This window comes from Miscanthus floridulus, chromosome 16, assembly GCF_019320115.1.
Source record: "Miscanthus floridulus cultivar M001 chromosome 16, ASM1932011v1, whole genome shotgun sequence".
Classification (NCBI taxonomy): Eukaryota; Viridiplantae; Streptophyta; class Magnoliopsida; order Poales; family Poaceae; genus Miscanthus; species Miscanthus floridulus.
The window spans coordinates 27,233,105-27,255,896 of NC_089595.1; the positions used below are offsets into that span (position 1 = coordinate 27,233,105).

The 22,792-nt window shown below is 45.7% G+C and overlaps 1 protein-coding gene across 1 annotated transcript; it reads right to left on the reverse strand.

Moving 5' to 3' along the window:
* Positions 1-12,911: 12,911 nt before the first annotated feature.
* On the reverse strand, positions 12,912-22,321 carry LOC136510025 (uncharacterized). Its single transcript, XM_066504597.1, has 9 exons — positions 22,065-22,321; positions 16,157-16,303; positions 15,930-16,078; positions 15,441-15,716; positions 15,225-15,349; positions 14,568-14,685; positions 14,386-14,478; positions 14,200-14,277; positions 12,912-13,037 (listed from the first exon to the last, which is right to left on the reverse strand). The coding sequence occupies exons 1-9, from the start codon at positions 22,162-22,164 to the stop codon at positions 12,921-12,923; spliced, it is 1,203 nt and encodes a 400-aa protein (XP_066360694.1). The 5' UTR covers positions 22,165-22,321; the 3' UTR covers positions 12,912-12,920.
* Positions 22,322-22,792: the final 471 nt, after the last annotated feature.

Here is a 22,792-nt window from a genome sequence, read left to right on the forward strand (position 1 = left end):
GATTCCACCACCAAGATTCTTCTAAATTCAAGCTCCATCTATTCATACTCCTTTTCATGTTATTTGGTGCGCATTTAAATTCTAGTTTGATTGCTCCCTCTTTCCTATATTAAAATTAAATACTAACCATAGTGATAACCCATCACTGTAGTAGTAGTTAACCCTATATATTCGTGTAGGTGCATGTACCATGCCACATACCCGACTATATCCATACCCAATCACCTAAAATAGGATACCTATACATACATGGTTACGCTCGATACCCGGCTATACGCCTATGTATGGCTAACTTTATCTTTCGCCCTTTCTCTAACCTGACTAACCCAAGGCACATACATATGCATGTGCGTATGTGCCACTTACCCGGTGGACCTGTAGGAGGCAGACAAGTTATATATGATGACTTGGTCAGGCTTTCTCTTTCAGGTTCACATAATAGTGAAGCCTAATAATAATGTAGTCTGGTTTTCCATCAAACCAACCACCCACCTTAACCTAACCTGTAGAAGCCCTACCTTTTGGATGGAATACCTCTATCCAAACCTTACTTCAGATTGACGTAATAGTGATAACCTAGATAACAACCCATCACCCAATAGGACCAACACATCCAAGATCGTTTCCATCACTTTAATTGCTTATGCTTGCTTTATATGCCTTGCTTGTTATTTCCTTGGTTATGTTTTCTTGCATGTTGACGCTAGACCGCGTAGGATAGAAGACGTGGAGATAACCCGATGGAGTCCAGAAGACAAGAGCAGGAGACATAGGAACCAGAGTCTCAGAATAAGGATATGATCATCAGCGAATGGAGGCAAGTCCTAACACCCACCTATTCCTTCCCTCTACATTACATGCCATCCTTTAACCACCTCCCTTCCACAACCATTACATTTTGCTAGCCTCCACAATAAACCCTCCACTATCCATCTCCACTAACCTATATTACTTGGAACCCCTTATGAATTAATAATTATGAGCTTGATTATGATAATGTGATTAATGATAAGGTAATGGTTAACTACCGTCAACATGCATCTTGGGCATAGACTAGTTAGGTAACGTGGTTTTTCTTTCTTCCTTGTTTCTGTCATGCTTTGGTGGTGGCTTCTTAGTCTTGGAAGACCTAGGCTTGAAAGTATCTTTCTTGGAAGCAAACACATTCTCAAAGTGGGGCTACTCATCATCAAATATGATAGACTCAGAAGCATGATCCTCAAACTAGTCCTCATGATCAAATTGTCTCATTATGAGTTGAGCTACAACTGCACCATTAGCCTTGACTTGCTGTGCTATCAGATGTTGTTCAACTGAATAGGCATCCATTGCTGCTCCCCTGATGTCCATTTGTTGTTTCATTTGTTGCTGTACTTCCCCAATGTCATTGACTCTGGTAAACAAGAGATCAAAATGTTCCATCACTTGATCCATGAACTGCTTCTCATCCATGCTCTTGGACATGTTGTCCAACAGGATTTGAGTCTGCTTGGATGGTTTGACTGGAGCCATGATGACCACTGTATGGTAAGACAACTAAAAAGGTGGATCAAACAGCTGGTTTGGACGACTCCTCCCCGATTGCTGCTTGTCACCAACACCGCCGCCCGAGTGAGGCAGAACCTTGGAATTTTACACGAGAACAAATGTCTCGCAACCCGAGTTCACAGACACTCTCCCGCCAATGCCACTGCACCAAATTGAGTGAATCAACTATGGAATTTTATGCGAAGACAGCTGCCTCGCAACCCTCGTCGTTCACCCAAGTGTGCTAAGAGATGAAGTAAGGAGCAGAATTGGAGATTGCTCACTTTGGTTCTCACCGCTGAACCTAATTTGTCAGTGTAGTCCCCTAGTCGAACACTTGCATCGTAGATGGTGATGAAGATGGTAGGGTTTGGTGGATTTGGTGGAAGGCGCTATTGAATCTGTTTGTTGACCCGATCAACCAAAGGAGGGACCTCTGGGACCTCTGGTCGAACACCGCAAGAGCGTAGACCAAGATCAACCTGCCCACTAGAATTGCGATCGCTATCGAAGCAAGCGAGATTGATGCGGTAAGCCCGGATTTGTGGATTTGGTGAGGGATCGATGGATTGGGATGGAGGCGATGTGGAAGGAGGCTTTGGACCACTAGATCCACCGCCGATAGGTCGTCGAAAGCGTGTGGAGTGCTAGGATAGATGGCGGTGATGAAGAGGGGAGGCTGCTCATCACCCACACCAAGGATAGAATGAATCCGATACCACTTGTCACACCCATAGCCGTCGGTGATCACCGACGACGTGAGCACAAGCAAGATAGGCACGGATACGATGACGCCAGTGAGGCTAACCCCTGCGCCTTGGCGAGTTCACTAAATAGCAAATGTTTGAATGTCCAACATGATACAGGGTTAGGGCTCTTAAGCCACGATACAGATGCTGACCACTTTGGTCCACTAGACAGAAATGAAATCAAGAAACGTAAAATGACAGAATATGACAACTCCTGAATATTGCTTCACGCCCGCCATCTCCTTCTTCAGTCATGAGCGATGCCAGGCACGACATAGGGGGTAGCGATCTGGGCGAAACCGGCTTCTCCTCTCCATGATCTCATCAGGAATTATAAAACAGAAAAAATCGATACGATACGATAAAAGAGGTGGGAGGGGGAACCGGCGCGGGGAGCGCCTGCCTCGGGTCTGAGGTGGGAGCGGGGGGAACCGGTACGGGGAGCGCCCGTGGTTGGCTCGGGTCTGTGATTTGGGCTCGGTAATTTGGACTCAGGATCAGTACCCAGGGTAATACATAGAATATCTAATATAATATATAGGTATAGGTATGTGAAATTAGTTTTGTAATTAGTTTATGTTTAATACTCCAAATTAGTATCTATACATCTGATGTGACAAGGTCTAAAGTTTAGTCACGGGAACCAAACGGGAATGACTCCTGTCAAGACGCCACTAGGATTTCCAATTTCGGTTACCGAGATTCACGAAATGTCATCGCAACTAGCGCCAGGACGTCCGGACAAAAGCGTGTGTCCGGACGCCCGCGCCACCTTCGTCACACGCGCCCACGGAAAAGGCTACGCCTGCCGCTCCTTTCTCCTGGCCCCCTCCTCTCTCTCCGTGATTGCGAGTCCCTTCCCCCTTACCCCCTCCTCTATCTCTAAGCAGGCAGGACTCGAGAGCTAGCATGAGGACAAGCACGCCCCATCTGCAGGATCCTAGGTGCATTGCGCGCCCCGACCGCTGGCCCACGGCTCGCCGTGCCCCATCCCCCGGCGCCCAGGCCATGCCCCTAGGACTCTCTACCTCTGAAACATGAAACACTTGGATGCAACATACGACTGAAGCAGATGAAACATTTGGAACATACAATTGCAACATGTGTGTGAAACATATGCAACATCCAGATAAAACACTTGCAAATTGCAACATGAATACACTTATTGCAACATACGACTGAAATAGCTAAAACATTTCGAACAAACTCTTGCAACATAGGTGTGAAACATATGCAATATCCAGATCAAAAACGATTGCCACATATGTCTAAAATAGATGAAACAATTTGAACAAACGCTTGCAACGTGCCTCTGAAACACTTGCAACTTGTGCAACATCTCGATCTACTTATACAACATTTGTACGAAACACCTGCAACATACTCTGTGAAACATCTGAAATACTTGAAACATACATTTGCAACATGTGGGAGGGGAGGTCAGGGCCGGTTGATTACTGCCTCAGGGCGCGAGAACCACCAGCACGGGCCATGCTCATGGGTGCCCTTGGCTTGGCCGGGGACCGACCTGAGGCGCGCGACGGCACCACGAGCACCAGCAGAGGTGGTGCGGCGCGCCTGACAGTGTAGGAGCGAGCGGCGCGGGTGGGCGCGTGGCGGGTGGGACTGCAGGAGCCAGGAGCCAGGAGCAAGAGGCGTTGGTGGGCGCGCGCAATGGGCAGGAGCGAGAAGCGAACAACACAGGGTGGCCGCGTGCGGGGAGATGGCCACGCCGACAAATGCAGAGTGGGGCGGACGGACGGCCTCACGGCACCGTGAAGCGTGCGATGGGCGAGCAAGTGGTAAATATTTTTTGAGAGAGAGAGCGTGAGAGACGTAAAGAGAAGGAGGCAGGCTTGGTGGGCCGCGTAGGCCAGGAAGATGGCGTCCGATCGGACGGACGCCCGCCCCTTAGCATTACCGTTTAGTTTATGATGTTTTTCTAGAGCAAGTTCAGCATAACGTAAAAATAAAATGTTGTGTTCGTCACAGAGTGCAACCCAAAAATCGTCATAACATATTGTGGTGAATTTTACGACAAGTACTTATTTGTCGTAATATTTAGTATTTTTTTTAGAAAACTGTCTATCTAATCCACGTTGGCATCGGTGGCACTACACCCGTCACGTGTCATTGTTGGCTGTCTTATGTTGTAGTGTGGCTCACAAAAATAAGAGATCGCGCGGGTAGGTACTATGAGTGTATGGATTCATTCTGTTATGTTTATGTTGAACTACACATAGTTCACATTCTTGGTTTCTACATATACTGCATTTTACTCAACTGAGGCCTTACTGAGCACCTAAACAGGTAGAGGTGCAGTAAACATATAGCTATCAAGTATGAAAGATTCAGCAGCATAATACAATACCAGGCAAATAGGGAAATACAATTTTGTAGTTGACATGAGGCAAATACAGAATTTTTTTAATGAAAATATAGCAAAAGTTGCATTGAGGAACACAGAATGTTATTAGTGTTATGAAGGACAGACAGGAGTGGCAGGGAAAATTAATATTGCATATGTATTTACCAAAAGGTTTGTGAAATCAAGTCTCTAGCCTTTGCACCTAAAGAAACTGATAATTGTTATGTAGGTATGGAAAAGAAGGTATAAAAAATCACACAAAAAGTTTTAGGAATTAAGAAACAGAGTTTTGTGTTCATAAACGGTGCCGGAGATATTATGAAGAAATTGTGGGAAAAAAATGACCTTCTAGGAAAGGATTCACGTCATAGGCATGTATTATGGAATATAACAGCCCGTAGATTAAACCTGAAATAGCAAGAGTCGTGTCAGGGAATAAATTAACTGTAGCCCTGTAGGCAGATCTGTTTGAAGGAAAAACTATACAATGGGAGTACCTGCCTAGGCTGAGAACAGCGGTTTGATACATCATCAAAAGATTTGGTATACATGACATTCGAATGTTGACTTGGTTTCATACTCGTGTTAGGGGCTGTACATCATGAACAGTTTAGGCGGCAAAGGCTGTACAAAAGGTTAGCTATCAAGGATGAGTAATAATGGCTGAGGAAGAATATATAACATGGACAATTTATTTTTTTAGTAATATAAGGAAATACAATCAAAATGGACATAAAACAGGTCGAACTAATTGAACAACCACATGCAAATGCTGAAAAGGTAAAAGAAAAAGCAAACAGTTGGTGCCAAGTAGCAGCAAGAAAGAGGGAGCATAAGCTACATCTGTATTTCTTGGGCATAAAAATCATCATACATAGGGTTAAGATATGGAAGCATAACAATGAAGAAGAACATCCAGGTGCTAACATAAGAATCACCGCTATAAGCACTCACCAAACTTTTTTGGTGTGGGTAGAAGTTTAGAACCGTAGAAGGGAGATAGGAGTGATGTAGGTTCCCTTTTTGCAGGAGTTTTAGCTCTAGTTTTCTGGGCGAAGTCCTGCTAGTGCTAAACGCTAACTCATGTAACGACTCTACGAATGTAGTGAGAAAAACTGTTATTTATTAAATTAAAATTAAAAGGATATAAAGACACCTAAACGTGGCTTCTCTGATTTCTCTAACTTCTCAAGTGATTAAAGAACCATAATCAAACTACTCCCTCCGTTCTAAATTAAAAGTCGCTTTGACTTTTTTGGTACATCTATTTTGCTTTGCATCTACATAAATAATGTCTAGATACATAGCAAAATAGATGAACCAAAGAAGTCAAAGTGACTTATTATTTGGAACGGAGGGAGTAGTATATTGTCCATGCTAACACTGCGACATCTAGAAAAACAAATAAAAAACCAAAAGGGGATATGTTTGGTTAATTTTAAAAATTTGTTAAATGTAAAGCATCATAAAAATAAATTTGAGGCAGCCAATTGTATATTAAATATTAGTATTCAAAAGAAATGCTAAATATCACTTGCATATGACACAATTCAGCTATGAGAAGATGTCTTTATGGTAAAAAATAACACAAAAAAGATAATTGAAGCTTCGTCACCCCCCCCCCCCCAAAAACCCCCAAAAAATAATAATAATTCAAGCTTCGCTTGTAGGAATTGGTCTTCCATTCAGTTTCAGTCGCTTGCACACGTCCAATATCAATCCTGCACCAAGAGAGGATTATATATTTGCCAGCATCACAAATAGTGCAGTCGTATATGTAAGCTCAAGGATTAGACTATTTAATTAATTGGCAGTTGACTATGATGGAAATAAGAAGGCAAAGAAAATCATTTGCTTAAGCTAAAGGCCTTTACGGTTGCAGACTTGCAGTACATCACCAGGAAAACTAAAAGGGATGATTATTTCACCAATTCAGAGACAATTGGATCATAGTTCATGTGCTCTGGAAATTCAATCTCTTGTGTACTTAAAACAGAGGGTATCAACTGAATGTTAGTTGATCTCCACCGATACGTCTAACGGCCTATTGGGCCCTTGCCTCTACGCCCTGATCGGGGGCGTCCAACCCTAACTGGTTGGTGGGCCCCTGTCGCACAGCACATATATATAGAGGAGTGGGGAACTGGGCTCAGCTCACGAGGTTCGAAGGAGCCGCCACACCCACCTACAGAAAACCCTAATCCGATCAAAGGTCGTGCTGCCAGCGACGGGATGTGCCCCGCCACCGCCGTCGTTCCCCTGCAGGTCTACACCGGACCGCCGTCTCGCCACCCAGCCGAAGCTGCCCCTACACCGGCGTCTACGCTGCTGCTGTGCCGCAACAGTGAAAGGCGAGAAGGGTCTTCCCCGGATCTACGGGTTACACACACAGAGGTACTAATCATTGATCCTAACAATGGTACCAGAGCTAGGTTGCCTCTATGTAACCCTAACCCTAACCGGGTAAAAGAAAAGCGAAAAGGGACCGGGGGTGGTGGACGTCACTAGAACCCCGGTCATCACCACCACCGCGCGGGGAAGAGATGCCGCACCGCCGTTCTCACCGGCGCACGGCAAGAACAGAAAAGATTCGTGTTCGGATCAGAGAAGAGAAAGGTGAAAAGGATCTCAAGAACCCTAATCCTAACCCGCGCAGAAAGCTCGGAGAAGAAGAAGAGTGGGTTCGGATTTGGCCGAACCCTAAGACCTAACCCCAATTTCATCCCCATCCCAATCGGAATCAAATCTAAAAAGAAAAGAAATCAAAGAAAAGAAAAATCTAAAGAAGAGAAAAAGAACAAGGGTCGGCACACGAACCCTAACCCTAGATCCTAATTCGGATGAACTCCAAAGAGGAAAACCGAATCGGTCGAATCAAAAGAAAGAAAAGGAATCAAAGAAACCCTAACCCTAATCCCCACCTATCAGATTCGGATAAGAGAAGAGAAATCCAAATCACAGAAGGGGAAAAGGGGAAGGTCGGATTTCGAACCCTAGATCTAAACCCTTGTTCGGATAAGAGAAAAGGAGATCCAAATCCGAAGGGGGAGGGGTGGATCTACCTCGTCGTGCGTCGGGATGTCCCTTCGCCGGCGCGGGAGAAGAAGAGCCGAGCCGGCCCTTCGCCGGCGCGGGAGAAGAAGAGCTCGGCCAAGGGGGCGCCGCGGCCAGGCCGCTCGACAGCGGCGTGCTCACCCGTTGGGGAGCACGCGCGCTGGCGAGGGGGCCGGCGATGGCGCCATGGTCGCTCCACCGCCCGCTCGCTCATCGTCTCGCCTTCGAGTCGCTCTCACCTCGCTACTGTGTGAGGAGAGAAGAGAGAGAGAAGAGAGAGAAAGGAAAGAACCAAATGGCCTCTAGGGTTGGAGGATCGCGGCCGGAGAAGGCTTTTATTCGGCCGAAACGAACGGACGACCATCGGATGCGATCCGACGGCGGATCACGATCGGGCCAGCGAAAAGGCCCAGGCGGGCGCGAGCGGGAGGCCGTTTTGCCGGCCCAGGCCCAGGTTGCGGCCTAGGCGTGGGGAGGCACGGCGCGCGTGGCTTCTGGGCCAAAATTTTCACGCTGGGCCGCGCTGTGCGAATGGTTTTGGGCCGAAGGAACAGTACAGAATAAATGGCTCAAAAGAAAAATAGAAAAGTAATTTTTCCCTATGGGAAAAATTCAAGAAATTGAGTATACGTTTTCCGCTGCTAAAGAAAAAGTATATTCTCCCGTGATTTTGAACCGACATGATATTTAATTGGAGAAAAAGAAAGATTTTCCAGTAAAGGTTTATTTCCTGGAAATTGATTAATGGATTAAAGGAAATAGAAAAAGCAATTTTCCATGTGGGTAAAATTCAAAAAAAAGAGAGTTTTTTCACAGCTAAAGAAAATGTTGATTCTCCAGTTATTTTGAACCAATGTGGTATTTAATTGGAGAAAAAGAGATTTGACATGATTATGATGTTGTTATTTTCTGACCAACGTTGTTAATAATAATATCATAATTTTAATGATTTATGCATTAATTCTACTTCTGCCCAACGGTGATGTAGAATTAGTGTATAAGAAAAGTTGATAATTTTAATGATTTATGCATTAATTCTACTTCTGCCCAACGGTGATGTAGAATTAGTGTATGAGAACAGTTATAAAAGTTAATGATTTATGCATTAATTCTATTTCTGCCCAACGGTGATGTAGAATTAGTGTGTAAGAACAATTGTGAAAGTTAATGATTTATGCATTAATTCTATTTCTGTCCAACGGTGATGTAGAATTTGTGTATAAGAATAGTTGTATGTTTTGATTTTGACCAACGTTGGAATCAAGGCATGAAAATGATGTTATTTTTATGTTAAGAAAAGTTTTGATCTGGTTTTCATCTTGTCTAAGGTGGATTGGATAGTCACCTCACCATGTTCCACTGAGTTTGTGGCACCGGTGAGGAAGACAAAAGAGAATGATGCCGGATTAGGCAACTAAAGAAAGGGATTTTAAATCCCAAAAGATGTCATGTGCCCTTAAAATAGGAAGTTTGTCACTGCCAACAAGAAATAGTTGGCTGTGATAAAGAACATGATTGAACCTGCAATTATGGGCTCAATCCCAGAATATGACACGGTCACTGAGCACCTTGATAGAATAAAGAGTCAGTTCACTGGCTCTTCAAAGATATATGCCACTCAGCTGATGAAGCAGCTGGCGACAGATTGTTAATCTGGAAGTGGTGGCATAAGAGAGCTTACGATGCGTTGTCGAAATTATGGCATTGTCATTTAGGCCATATTTCGAGGAGGAGAATAGAAAGACAAGTTAAGAATGATATTCTTCCTCCATTAGAGCTCTCAGATTAAGAACAATGCAGGGAATGCATAAAAGAAAAGTATGTAAAGAAGATTAAGAAAGATGCCAAACGAAATGCAGAAATTTTATAGATTATTCACACAGACATCTGTGGTCAGTTTCCTGTAAAGAGTATGGATGGAAATGATTTGTTCATAACATTCACAGATGATTACTCCTGTTATGTCTACATTTATCCAATCAAAGAAAGAACAGAAGCATTGGATAAATGTAGATATTTAAGGCAAAAGTTGAAATCCAACGCAATTTAAAGAGAAAGATAGTCAGGTCTAACCGTGGGGGAGTACTACGGTCGGCATACCCTAAAAGAATGGCATAGTAGCCCAGTATTCTACACCGGACGAACCTTAGCAGAATAGAGTAACTAAAAGAATTAATCGTACCCTGATGGATATGGTGGGCAGTATGATAAGTTACTCCACCTTACAGTTGAGCCTATGGATGGAGGCGTTAAAAACCCCATTCATATTCTCAAAAGAGCACCAAGTAAGTCGGTGCCCAAAACACCGTATGAGTTGTGGACAGAAAGAGTGCTCTCACTAAACCACTTGCGTGTGTGTGGGGGAGCTCTGCTGAGGCTAAAGTATTTAACCCAAACATTGGGAAGTTAGATTCCAAAACAGTAAGTTGCCATTTCATTGGTTACACAGAAAAGTCAAAAGGTTTTCGTTTTCTACTGTCCAGAGAGACATACAAAGTTTGTGGAAACGAGACACGCAGCCTTCCTAGAGGATAAATTGATGAGGGAGAGCATGGTAGCTCGAGAAATTGACCTTGAAGTGAAGCGGGTGTATGCGCCCACTCTAATGATTCATGAGCCAATTTTCTCACTACCTGTTGTCACTGCACCGACAGTGCTAGATACTGTGGTGTCAACACCTGTTGTTATCCCACCTGTGGCAACAATGAATGACGATGAGGAACCTATTCTTCAGGATTCTATAGAACCTATTGCCACACATGAGGAGCAACAACAGCCTCAAACAGAAGATGTGCCAAAAGTGAAGGCCCCTAGAAGGTCTCAAAGAGTTAGAAAATCAGCTATTCCTATTGATTATAAAGTGTACAACACTAAGAAATTTTAAATGGAGGATGATCCCACTTCATTTCAAGAAGCCATGAGAAGTGATCATTCATCAAAGTGGCTTGAGGCCATGGAAGATGAATTGAATTCAATGAATGCCAATAAAGTTTGGGACTTGGAAATAATTCCTAAAGGAGCCAAAATAGTACGCTGTAAATGGGTCTACAGAACAAAACTTGACTCTCAAGGGAATATAGAGCAATATAAAGCGTGATTTGTGGCAAAAGGCTTTATGCAAAGAGAAGAGATTGATTACAATGAGACCTTTTCTCCAGTTTCATGTAAGGATTCCTTCAGAATCATAATGGTATTAGTGGCACATTACGATTTAGAATTACATCAGATGGATGTAAAGACGTCATTTCTCAATGGAGACTTGGAGGAAAATATTTACATGGCACAACCGAAAGGTTTTGTCATGGAAAGAAAGAACAAATGGAATGCCGCCTAAAGAAATCCATTTATGGATTAAAACAAGCTTCAAGACAGTGGTACTTGAAGTTTGATCAGACAATAAAAAATTTTGGGTTTAAAGAGAATGTAGAGGATAATTGTGTCAATACAAAGTTTAAGAATGGGAAGTTTATCTTCCTTGTCCTGTATGTAGATGATATCTTACTTGCTAGTAGTGATGTCAGTCTACTACTGAAGACAAAGAAATTTGATATGAAAGATCTTGACGAAGCCTCATTCGTTCTAGGGATCGAGATTCACCGAGATAGAAGGAAAAGGGTATAAGGACTGTCACAAAAGGCATACATGGAAAAGATCTTAAAGAAATTCAGTATGCACAAATGTAGTCCCTCACCTGCTCCTATAGTCAAGGGCGACAGATATGGGGATTTTCAATGCCCCATGAACCAATATGAGCTCAATCGATAAAGTGAAAGTGGTTCCATATGCTTCAGCTGTCGGAAGCTTGCAACATGCTCAAGTATGTATGCGCCCTGACTTGACATTTGTTACCGGGTTTTACTTGGTAGATTCCAGAGCAATTCTAGAATAGAACACTGAAATTAGTAAAGAAAGTCTTGCATTATTTGCAAGGAACGAAATGCCTCATGATGACATATAGAAGATCTGATTCACTCCACATGGTGGGATATTCAGATTCTGATTATACGAGAGTGAATGCATATCTAGACGTGGATTTTCTATCATCTCGCAAAGGGGAGCTATTTCATGGAAAAGCTCAAAGCAAACTGTCACTACATCGTCCACAATGTATGACAGTTTGTAGCGTGTTATGAGGCAACGGACAGGTGAACTGACTAAAGAAGTTCATACAGAAGTTCATACCCGGTTTGAAGGTGGTTGACGACATCTATAGACCACTTAAGTGATACTGCGATAATAATCAGGCAGTACAGTATACTCACAACATAAGTCAAGTGGTGCTATCAAACACATTGACATAGAGTATTATGTTGTGAAAGATAAAGTCTGGGATCAAGTCATAAGTCTTGAGCATATAAGTATCGAAAAGATGCTCGCGGATCTGCTTACAAAAGGCTCACCACCCAACATGTTCAGAGAACATGGTGTTCAGAGAACATGTAGCTAGCATGGGTTTAAGGGGAAGCCTAAAATTCTTGGACAAAAGAAGGCCCAAAGATAAGTATCTATTTCAGAACAGAGTAGTGTGTTGTAGCTGTTAAGTCTATCGGCAATGGACCGTGACGATGAGACATGCTCTATGCGCTAATCTGTAATGGAATGAACAAAAGTAAATGATATGAAATTAAAAGATGGAATGAGATCAAGGGGATAATGTTAGTTGATCTCCACCAATAGGCCCAACGGCCTATTGGGCCCTTGCCTCTGCGTCCTGATCGGGGGTGTCCAACCCTAACTGGTTGGTGGGCCCCTGTCGCACAGCACATATATATAGAGGAGTGGGGAACTGGGCTCAGCTCACGAGGTTCGAAGGAGCCGCCACACCCACCTACAGAAAACCCTAATCCGATCAAAGGTCGTGCTGTCAGCGACGGGATGTGCCCCGCCACCGCCGTCGTTCCCCTGCAGGTCTACACCGGACCGCCATCTTGCCACCCAGCCAGAGCTGCCCCTACACCGACGTCTACGCTGCTGCTGTGCCGCAACAGTGAAAGGCGAGAAGGGTCTTCCCCGGATCTACGGGTTACACACACAAAGGTACTAATCATTGAACCTAACACTGAAAACATAAGCTATTTTATTCATTGCTGAATATACACAAACGCTACTGAATCAGATTATCAGTAATCAGATACTCAGTCCAGGCAAGATCACACTTGATATTAGCATCGAACAACCTTGACAGCAGAAGACAAGACATTCACCTGGACAGAAGTTTCATACTAGTCGAAAGGAGTCACAAGACTTGCGAACACCTCTATGCCATCTGATACATTTAATCTCAGACTTAAAGTGCGACTTGGACCTTTATGACCTTTCCGCGTGTGCAATATACCAACCTGTAAATTGAAAATTTTCAAATGATAAAGACGGTGGTAAAAAGGGAACACAGGAATTTCACATGAATTTCATAGTTCAGTTCACAAGAAAAAGAAGCAGGAAATAGGAAAAGAATCCCGCATTACAAAGGGGGCCTTGCTGAAAGACTAACAGACTAGTTCTAGAAAAGCTAGATCTATGGGTGCTAATATAAGAGATGACTGTGAGATCTCACCAAGTCATTGAAATGGTATAAAAAGCTTGTAGACAAGCGTATTCCTTTTGAGTTCACAGAAAAAGTGCTCTAGGGAAAAAATATAATATGAAGTTTCAAAAAGGAATATACCCCTAAATCACAAAGTCTAAAGGGTAAAAAACAAAGCAATAGGTTCTTTCTGGGATTGAAAGCGTGCATGCAGAAATGAAAAAAGAATGATACACCTCAGTTAGAACACCCCACCTAAATTCAAATCTGAGCTGCATTTGCTCCAACATCCTGATTTTGACTTAGTTAAGAGAAATTGGCACAAGCTATTCAGGTTAAGATAATATTGATATTGATAAAATACCAATAAAAGACAAAAATTCAAAGTACTTTCAACTATCAAGGATGGGGTTGTTTAAAAAAAAAACTCCAGTGGGCTAAGACGACATGCGACATTGTAACTAAGTCTAGAAAACCTCAAGACTGTGGTGCACAACCTGCGGCTCAATCCATGTGGGGACCATGCACTACCAGTGCCTGTGGGTTTAGCTAGGAAAATTAGTAGAGTAATAGTTATTTAAACATGAGCCAATTCAATTTTATGCTGGTTTATAACAAAAGCAAATTCAAGTTGAGTGCCAAAAACTTCATTCTGAGGAAGAATACTGGTACCAAAAAACTCTTGGCTGTTTGAACGTGGATAACAGCGCAGAATACTTTCAATAGAAGAAAGAGAGAATATTAAATCTGAAAATGGTGAAGAAATCATTAATGGGGCAGAATTCACATAAAAATGCTACAGACTACTGACTTCTATGAAGGATGGTTAGAACTAACGCAGGTTTCTAGCAGGTCAGAGAGACAGAGACTATCAAACATTGATTATGTTGAATTAGATAGGCCTCTTATCGAAGAAACTAAGAAGAAGGCTTTTTTCAAATGAAATCTAATAAAACTGCTGGTCTTGATGGACTTACCGGTATGTCTATCCAGGAACCGATGGTTCCTCCTTGATCAAGATGATTCTCGCATATGCTCATATTTAAGCTTTCCAACTAATAGCAGTAATAAGAATTGTAAATGTGAGTTATTAAGAAGATCATAAACATGAGATATATATTTTTTCTCTCAACATAACACATTTACTACTATTACTCAAATACCTCAACAGTGGTAGCAATGCACTTTCCATTTACGGAGTTGATGATATCACCACGTCTAACTCCTAGCTCCTCTGCAACTGATCCATTAGACACCTACAGTTCAATTTGTCATGCACTACTCAATATTATAATGAAAAAGCATAAAGTGTATAAGATAACAAGAAACAGTGCACAGCATATACCTCTTCAATTATTAGACCTGAATCAACATTGCACTTACGAAAGATCCTCTCCACATGAATCGGATCTAGAAATTTAATGGGTGAAAACTTCATCCCAAAATGCAGCCGAGGGATACACCTTGCAAAATTATCATTTATCAGATTCCAGAAACTAGGAATAGTATATTTACTAAACGGAGTCTCCGAAGCCATGTTTTTTTTGGCATGCAAAACCAAATCAAGACAGGCTCATAGAACTACTGTAGTGGTGAGGTAGTACGTGTAAAAGGACCCCAATTTGTTGACTGGTAGGGAAGAAAACAGGGAGGGAGAACCCAAAAAAAAACGCAAGCACTGTAGATGTACATGCGATTTGTTACATGGCAGGGAAAGAAGCAAGAGTAGAAAGCAGGGAAAAAACAAAAGGCAAAAAAGTGTAGTTGAATAGTACGAACACTGTTGAGCTACAGCAAATGTGCACGAAAACAAAAAGTTTTATAACAAAAGCAATTTTCGTGAATGTGTGTCTAAAATAGACAAGACAACAGAAATGAGACTTATCAGTCTAAGAACTAATATATTAATTAACACAAGTACACAACAAAATCTATCATGTTTCCTCAAGATATTTGTTCATCACTAAAATCATACAGTTAGAGTAGCAAAACAAGAACTTACTGATATTTCTTCCACATAGCCAAGCACCTCGATATAATAGAGGAAGGAATAAAAGCTGATCCTGGAAAGTTAGCCATCCCCAAAACTTCCCCACTGAAGTCAATTACTGGCCCTCCAATGCTAGACTAAAATATTTAAACTCAACATTTAGAAATATAAACAAGATAATAAATCAATAATAATTTATGAGAAAGTCAGGATAAATATCATTTATACCTTTCTAATTGCACCACCAGTGAACATATAGTGAGGACGTTCATGTAGATTTGGGCCATGAAATCCAACAAACTCATAATCAACAGTCAAATTTAGATTTTCATCTCTACCCATCACAAATGTTTCCTGACCATATTTCACATCCCTATTGAATTCAGGAATTTTAGCACATGACTCTATACCAACTGTAAATAGAGCCATATTGATGTGCTTGTCATAATGAAGCAATTGTGCAGGCACAGTAGTCTCATCTTCATCTAACAAATGAGCAACAACCTGAATACAGATACAAAAGATAGACATTACAGCTTTTTTAAGAAACATGATACAATCACAACAATAATACTAGTATTCATCCAACAAATGAGTAACAACCTAATTGCAGATACAAAAGACGAGTATTACACTTATTTAGAATATAAACAGGATAAAGTGATAGCGGCATAAGCTGTGTGTCTATATCAAAATGGCAATTGTTTCTGAACTCACCTTAGCATTAGGTGAATACTCATCTGTACCTGACCACTGGCTCGTATATTTTGAGCAGATTATATGTGCTGATGTTAAAACAGTGCCTTCTCTACTCTTCTCATCCCAACCAATAAGAAAACCAGATGAACGTGCCATCAGTTTACCATCTGTAAATGCAATAATAGATTAGTGAAAAAAAAAACAAAGGATAGAGAGAAACTAAATAGAGGCAATATGTTACATACCGATATAGGATGAGAGACTAAGAATAACTTTAGCTACTTGGAGAACCGCTTTTGTTGCGGATTCACGAACACTCCTCAATTGACCTTCTGTTACCAACGACGAGAAAGGAATAGAAGTATCAAGTGTGACAAGCTCACATTGGCGCTCTGCACGTTATCATATATAAATACATGCTGAATCAGTCTATTGTGTTCAAATACATAGTATGCAAAATAAATATGGAGTATGTTTCATTCATTACTGAAATTGTTTTTTTTTTGCTAGATGGGATGAAAGCAAAAAAAAAAAAAGTGAGTACAAGAGAATTCTACACACGAAAGCAGTTTCCTAGTTCCGGCCAAACTTTCAACAATTAATACGACTCTCAACCATATCTTCTCTTAATATCTAATTCTACCATATCTAAGTTTGTATAACAGCATTGAACCATACATGCTCACTGAGGTGTTCGCTACCATAGATAAAAAGACAGGACCATAACCTTCTTGCATATCCGGTTATTACCATAGATAAAATGACAATAACATAGTCTTCTTGCATATTCAGATTTCTATCATGACCCTGTTTGTCAAGGGCGTTGGTGCCCAAGACAGCAGGTCCCCAACTCCGGAGTTCGTAGCTTGATTGGGTAATGGCGCTAGGAGGGTACCCTAGACGCCCTATGGTGAATGGGGTGAGGTTAAGAGTAGCAGAGGTAGATTAGGAGATAACTTGTTTCTTGATTGATTCATCATAAGCTGATTACAGAGTATATATAGAGCAGCCCAACCCCTAGGCGCCTAGCTCTGGTCTCCTCGTTTCTCTCCCCATTAATCATTCTCTCATTACTCTACTCCCTTCCCCATAATGCTTAATTGCTACTGATTACAGCTGGTACTTCCTTGGATGCCGCTCTGGCCCTTCTGGCCACATCTCGAGCCCTGGGACGCCTTTGATATTGGCGCCCCCACATCACATCTCTCTCTCCCTCGACGAACAGCTCGTCCTCGAGCTGGAAGCTTGTATAGCGGTCGATAAACTTGTCGAGGTCTTCCTAGGTGGCCGATGCTGCAGGCTCGTCTTGCCAATGCACCAGCACCTACCGCACACCTCTGGCCAGGCAAGTGTGGGTGGCGCGCTCTGGAACAGGCTGCGTTGCGCCGTGGTGAGTGGGGGGCAACGTTGGAGGCATGGTTGGTGGAATCCCCACAAACTTCTTGAGCAGCCCGACATGGAAGACATCATGCAGCCCGACGTGAGGAGGAAGCTCGAGGCGGTAGGCGACGTCGTTGATGATGGCGGCGACGCGGTACAGCCCGTAGAAATGGGGTCGTAACTTCCCTTTGGTGACCACGTTCCGGGAGGCTAGGGCTCGGTGGCGAAGGCGGAGCCAGACCCAGTCCTCAACAGCAAAGCGAACGTCATGGTGGTGCTTGTCGTAGAAGCGCTTGAGACCGCCTGGGCTTGCTCCAGGCGAGCATGGGCACCTGCGAGGAGCTCATCACGTTCAGCCATGCTTTTGGCCACGGTAGCCACCCTTGTCTCGCCTGGTTCATAGGAGCGAAAGGAGGGAGGCGCGCCCGTAGACGATCTGGAACGACGTCATCTTGAGGGCGGACTGGAAGGCAGTGTTGTAGATGAATTCCGTCCATGGCAACCAGCGCAGCCACTGTCGAGGACGATCACCTGTGAGGCAGCGAAGGTACATGACGATGACCTTATTGGCTACCTCAGTCTGGCTGTCTAACTAAGGATGGAACGCCGTTGTCATGTGGAGCTTGACCCCAGCGAGGCGCATAAGCAGGGATACCATGCAGGCGCACGATGTCGGTGAAGAACACCTGCGCCACAGACTCCACCGAGTATGGATGCGCCAATGGGATAAAATGGCAATACTTACTAAATCTGTTGATCTGTTGACAATAGTGAGGATGACAGACTTGCCGCCAACCCGGGGCAGCGCCTCGATGAAGTCCATCCTGATGTCGGTCCAAACCGACGACGGCACCGGGAGGGGAAGGAGCAGGCCTACTAGATGCAGGTGTTCTGATTTGTAGCATTGGCATGTGGCACATGCTCAGACGTAGTCCTGGACCACCTTGCGCAGGTTGGGTGAGTGAAAGTCACGGCGCAGGCGGTGCAGGGTGCGTTGGACGCCTTCATGGCTGTCGTCGTGCACTACGCTGAGAAGTTCTTGGAGCAGAGGGGCACCAAGCAGGATGTAGAGGCGCCCCTGGAAGGCCACCAGCCCATGAACGAGGGACCAAGGGGCTGTGCGCTGATCATTGGTGAGCTCCTCCCTAAGCATGATCAGCACAGGGTCCTGGTCATGTGTCTGATGAAGACGATCGATGAAGTCGAGGCGTGGCCCGGAGATGGCGAGGACTGTAGCTTCCTTGGTGTCGCGGTGGGATAGCGCGTCTACCACCGTGTTGGTGCTGCCCGCCTTGTATTCGACCGAGAAATCGAAGCCCAGCAGTTTGCCCACCCAGTGTGCTGCGGAATGGTTGCTAGGCGCTGGTCTAACAGAAATTTGAGGCTAAAATGATCAGTTCGTACCAGGAAACGGCGGCCCCAAAGATAGGGCCACTAGTGGTGGATGGTGAGCACCAGGCCTATCAGTTCCTGCTCATAAGCTACAAGGGACTGATGCCGTGGCGCGAAGGGCCTACTGAAGAACGCCACTGGGTGCTGATCTTGAAGGAGGACAACCCTGAAGCCATAGGTGGAGGCATTACACTCCACGATGAACGGTCGTGCGAAGTCGGGCAAGACCAGCACTAGCGCGGTGGTGAGGGCGTGCTTGAGGGCGATGAAGGCCGCGCCGGCTGCCTCGGTCCAGCCGAACCCCTCCTTCTTGAGGAGGGCCTTCAAGGGCGCTGCGATCACGCCGAAGTCCTTGACGAACTTCCGATAGTAGCCTACGAGCCCGAGGAAGCCACGTACTGCACACGCTGAGCGAGGTTGGGACTAGTCCGTGATAGCCTGAACCTTGTTGGGGTCCATGGCCACCCCTTCAGCGGAGATGATGTGCCCCAAATAGGGGATGGAGGTGACGTCGAAGGCACATTTGGACCGCTTGACGAAGAGGCGATGTTGGTGGAGCACAGTAAGGACCGCACGCAAATGCTAAAGGTGCTCCACCCATGAGCGGCTGTAGATGAGGATGTCATCGAAGAAGACGAGGATGAAACGGCATAAGAATAGTTGTAGCACGTTATTCATCAGTGCTTAGAATGTTGTCGGAGCGTTGCACAGACCGAACGGCATGACAAGGAATTCGTAGAGGCCATCATGAGTCTAGAACGCTGTCTTCTCAACATCTGCAACACTCATGCGGACTTGATGGTAGCTGGAACGGAGGTCCAGCTTGGTGAAGTAGCGGGCGCCGTGCAACTCATCGAGGAGCTCATCGACCACTGGAATGGGGTAAGCATCCTAGATAGTAATGGTGTTGAGGGCTTGTAGTCGACACAGAACCGCCACGTACTGTCCGGCTTCTTGACCAGCAACACAGGTTACGAGAACGTTGAGGTGCAGCGCTGGATCAGCCCATGTGCTAGCATAGTGGAGCATTGGCGTTCCAGTTCATCCTTGTGGGAGGCGGGCTAGCGATAGGGTCAGATGGCCACTAGTGAGGACCTCGGGACTAGGTTGATGCAGTGGTCCTAGGATCGTGACAGCGGCATGCCACTAGGCTCGGCGAAGACGGAGCTGAACTCGTCCAGCAAGGCCGAAAGGAGGTCGGCATCGCTGCACGCCCGTAGAGCGGGGCTGGCTGGCCTGGTCACGCCTTGCCAGCAGACATAGTGGTCCCGATGCCAAAAATACATGGTTAGCGCGTCGAAGTCCCAGAGAATCGACCCAAGGGAGGCCAGCCAATCTGTGCCGAGGATGATGTCATAGCCGGCCAGCGGCAATGCGAAGAAATCGGTGGAGAAGGTCTCGCCGTCGATGGAGAAGGTTGTGGCACGGTACATGCCAGGGCACGGCACGCGCTCCTCGTTGGCCACCATCACCTTCATGTTGCTACGGGGGAGGAGCTGGAGTGAAGTGCGAGCCACGGCTTCCTCGGAGACGAAGTTGTGGGTCGAGCCAGAGTCGATGAGCGTGAGGAGGGAGGCACCGCCTAGCTGGATGCGCACTTGCATGGTTTCACTGGTGTGGACACTAGCCATGGCGAGCAACGAGATGTGCGAATTGAGCACCTCAATTGCCGCCACAAGCTCCGCATCCTGGACGTTGTGGGCTTCATCATCTTCTGCCAAGTCGAGGAGGAAGATGCGCTATTAGACGTGGTTGTGGCCCTAGCCAAACTTTTCACTATAGTTGAAGCATAGGCCGAGGCGACGACACTCCTCCATCTTAGTCTGCGAAAGACGTTTTACCTGTCGGCCCTCGACGGAGACCATGGATGGTCCAGCCCTGGCTGGGGGAGTCGGAAGCGCCAATTGAGGAGGCGGCCCTAGAAGGAGGCCGCACGTCGGCGCTCTTGGTGGCGCAGGCGGAGGTGCAGCCACTGCAACACACTGCTCACGTTGCTCTAGCTTGCGGGCGAGGCTCATGGCGACGATGAGATTGGGGGTTGTGAATCTCGACGTCGAGGCTGAGTGGTGGCTGGAGCCTAGCCATGAAGGCTTGTACCCGCTGCGCCTCCGTCAGCATGCCCACGCAAGGCAGCAGGGCCTCAAACCGGTCCTGATACTCCGTTATAGAGTCAGTTCACTTGCACGCCATGAGTTCGCCCAGCGGATTGGAACGGATCGGCGGCCCGAAGCGGAGGTTCAGAAGCTTGCTGAAGCGACGCCAAGAGGGGGTGCCCTCGTCTTGCTGCACCTGGATGAACCACATTTGGGCACCGGCCTCCAGGTTGTATGACGCCATCTAGACTTGCTCCTCCACGGCGATCCGCTGTTGATGAAAGTATGACTCACAGCGGTTGATGAACGCGAGTGGATCGGACTTGCCGTCGTACTTCGGGAAGTTGAGCTTCTAGAACCGATGTGGGCGATCGCCGTGGTTCTCACCGTGGCCTGAGCCCCTCAATCCAGAGAAGGAGCCTGCTGCTAGCCGCTCCTGCTGCAGCACGGTGACCTAGCCCTGGAGTTCGCTGATGGAGGCGGTCAGGGTTTGGATGAGCTTTGCTAAGTCTGCTGTGGTTGGCTCGGCCATGGGTGATGATATGGAGGTGGTGGAAGATGAAGGTGAGGTAGGAACAGATGGAGTGGTGGCGGCTGGGTGGGCTGGTGGTGGTGTAGTGGAGGAAGAAGAACGCCTTTAAGCCGATACCAGATTGTCAAGGGCGTTGGTGCCCAAGACAGCAGATCCCCGACTCCGGAGTTCGTAGCTTGATTGGGTAATAGGAGGGTTCCCTAGACGCCCTATGGTGAAGGGGGTGAGATTGAGTAGCAGAGGTAGATTAGGAGATAACTTGTTTCTTGATTGATTCATTATAAGCTGATTACATAGTATATATAGAGCAGCCTAGCCCCTAGGCGCCCAGCTCTGTCTCCTCATTTCTCTCCCCATTAATCATTCTCTCATTATTCTAATCCCTTCCCCATAATACTTAATTGCTACTGATTACAGCTGGTACCTCCTTGGATGCTGCTCTGGCCCTTCTGGCCACATCTCGAGTCTCGAGCCCTGGGACACCTTTGATATTGGCGCGCCCCCAACATCACACTATTCTCTAGGTCATGCATGCCTACTTAAATGTTATAGATGTGGCCAATAACATACCCTCAGTTCATATCCAATTCTTTACCATATCTATTTCTCTAGCAGCATCGAGTAAGATACGCCTATAGGAGTATTGCAGATAGTACACAAAAGGACAAACAAGTTTCCCAAACCCATTCAGTAATGCATGCCTTCGGAAGTATTGCAGATTGAACACAAAAGGGCAAAGAAGTTTCCCAAACTTACTCATTTTCTCATGGTACTTCCCCACCAAGTCAAAATAGACATCATTCGCAGCATGATAGCCAGGTGCATCCCGTCCACCGAAGTCATCGGGATTGGGCATACGAGGAAAACGCAGAGGAGGGCTGACCGTAGAGGAGGCCTCAGAGTCAGAGGCATGCGCGCCTGTTGACGCTGAGGCAGCGGCTTTCTTTCTGTGGCTCTTCTGGGTTCTCTTACGCTTCTTCTTCCGCCCCTCGCCTTCGGACTGCTCAAGGGCGGCTTTCCTCTTGCCTCACTGCGATGACGGCTCAGCTTCCGGTTGGATGGCCCCTGACAGGTGATCGGTCACCGCGGGCTCGTGGCGGTGCCGCCGCCGCTGCTTTCAGGATCTCGTCAACCAATCCTTTCCCACCGCCGCTACTTTCAGGATCCTAACACGATCCTAACACGATCCCACCGCCGCCGCTGCTTTCAGGATCTCGCCGCCGCTGCTTCCCGGGCCCGCTCGTTAGCCCCTCAAGCCAGACGCCTTCGCCACCAAGGAAGCCTCCACAAGATGCACCTAGTGGAGGCCGGTCCAAGCCAACAAAGCCTGACAGTCAGAGCATCAAAACAGAGTAGTCGGATGACGCCATAGCTTCTCTGGCTCCACGACAATGCCAAGGTCCATCCGCGCCGCTGCAAGGCCCTTCTGGACTCCGGCGCATGTAGACCATAGAGTAGACTCTCCCAATTGCCATGTATCCGAC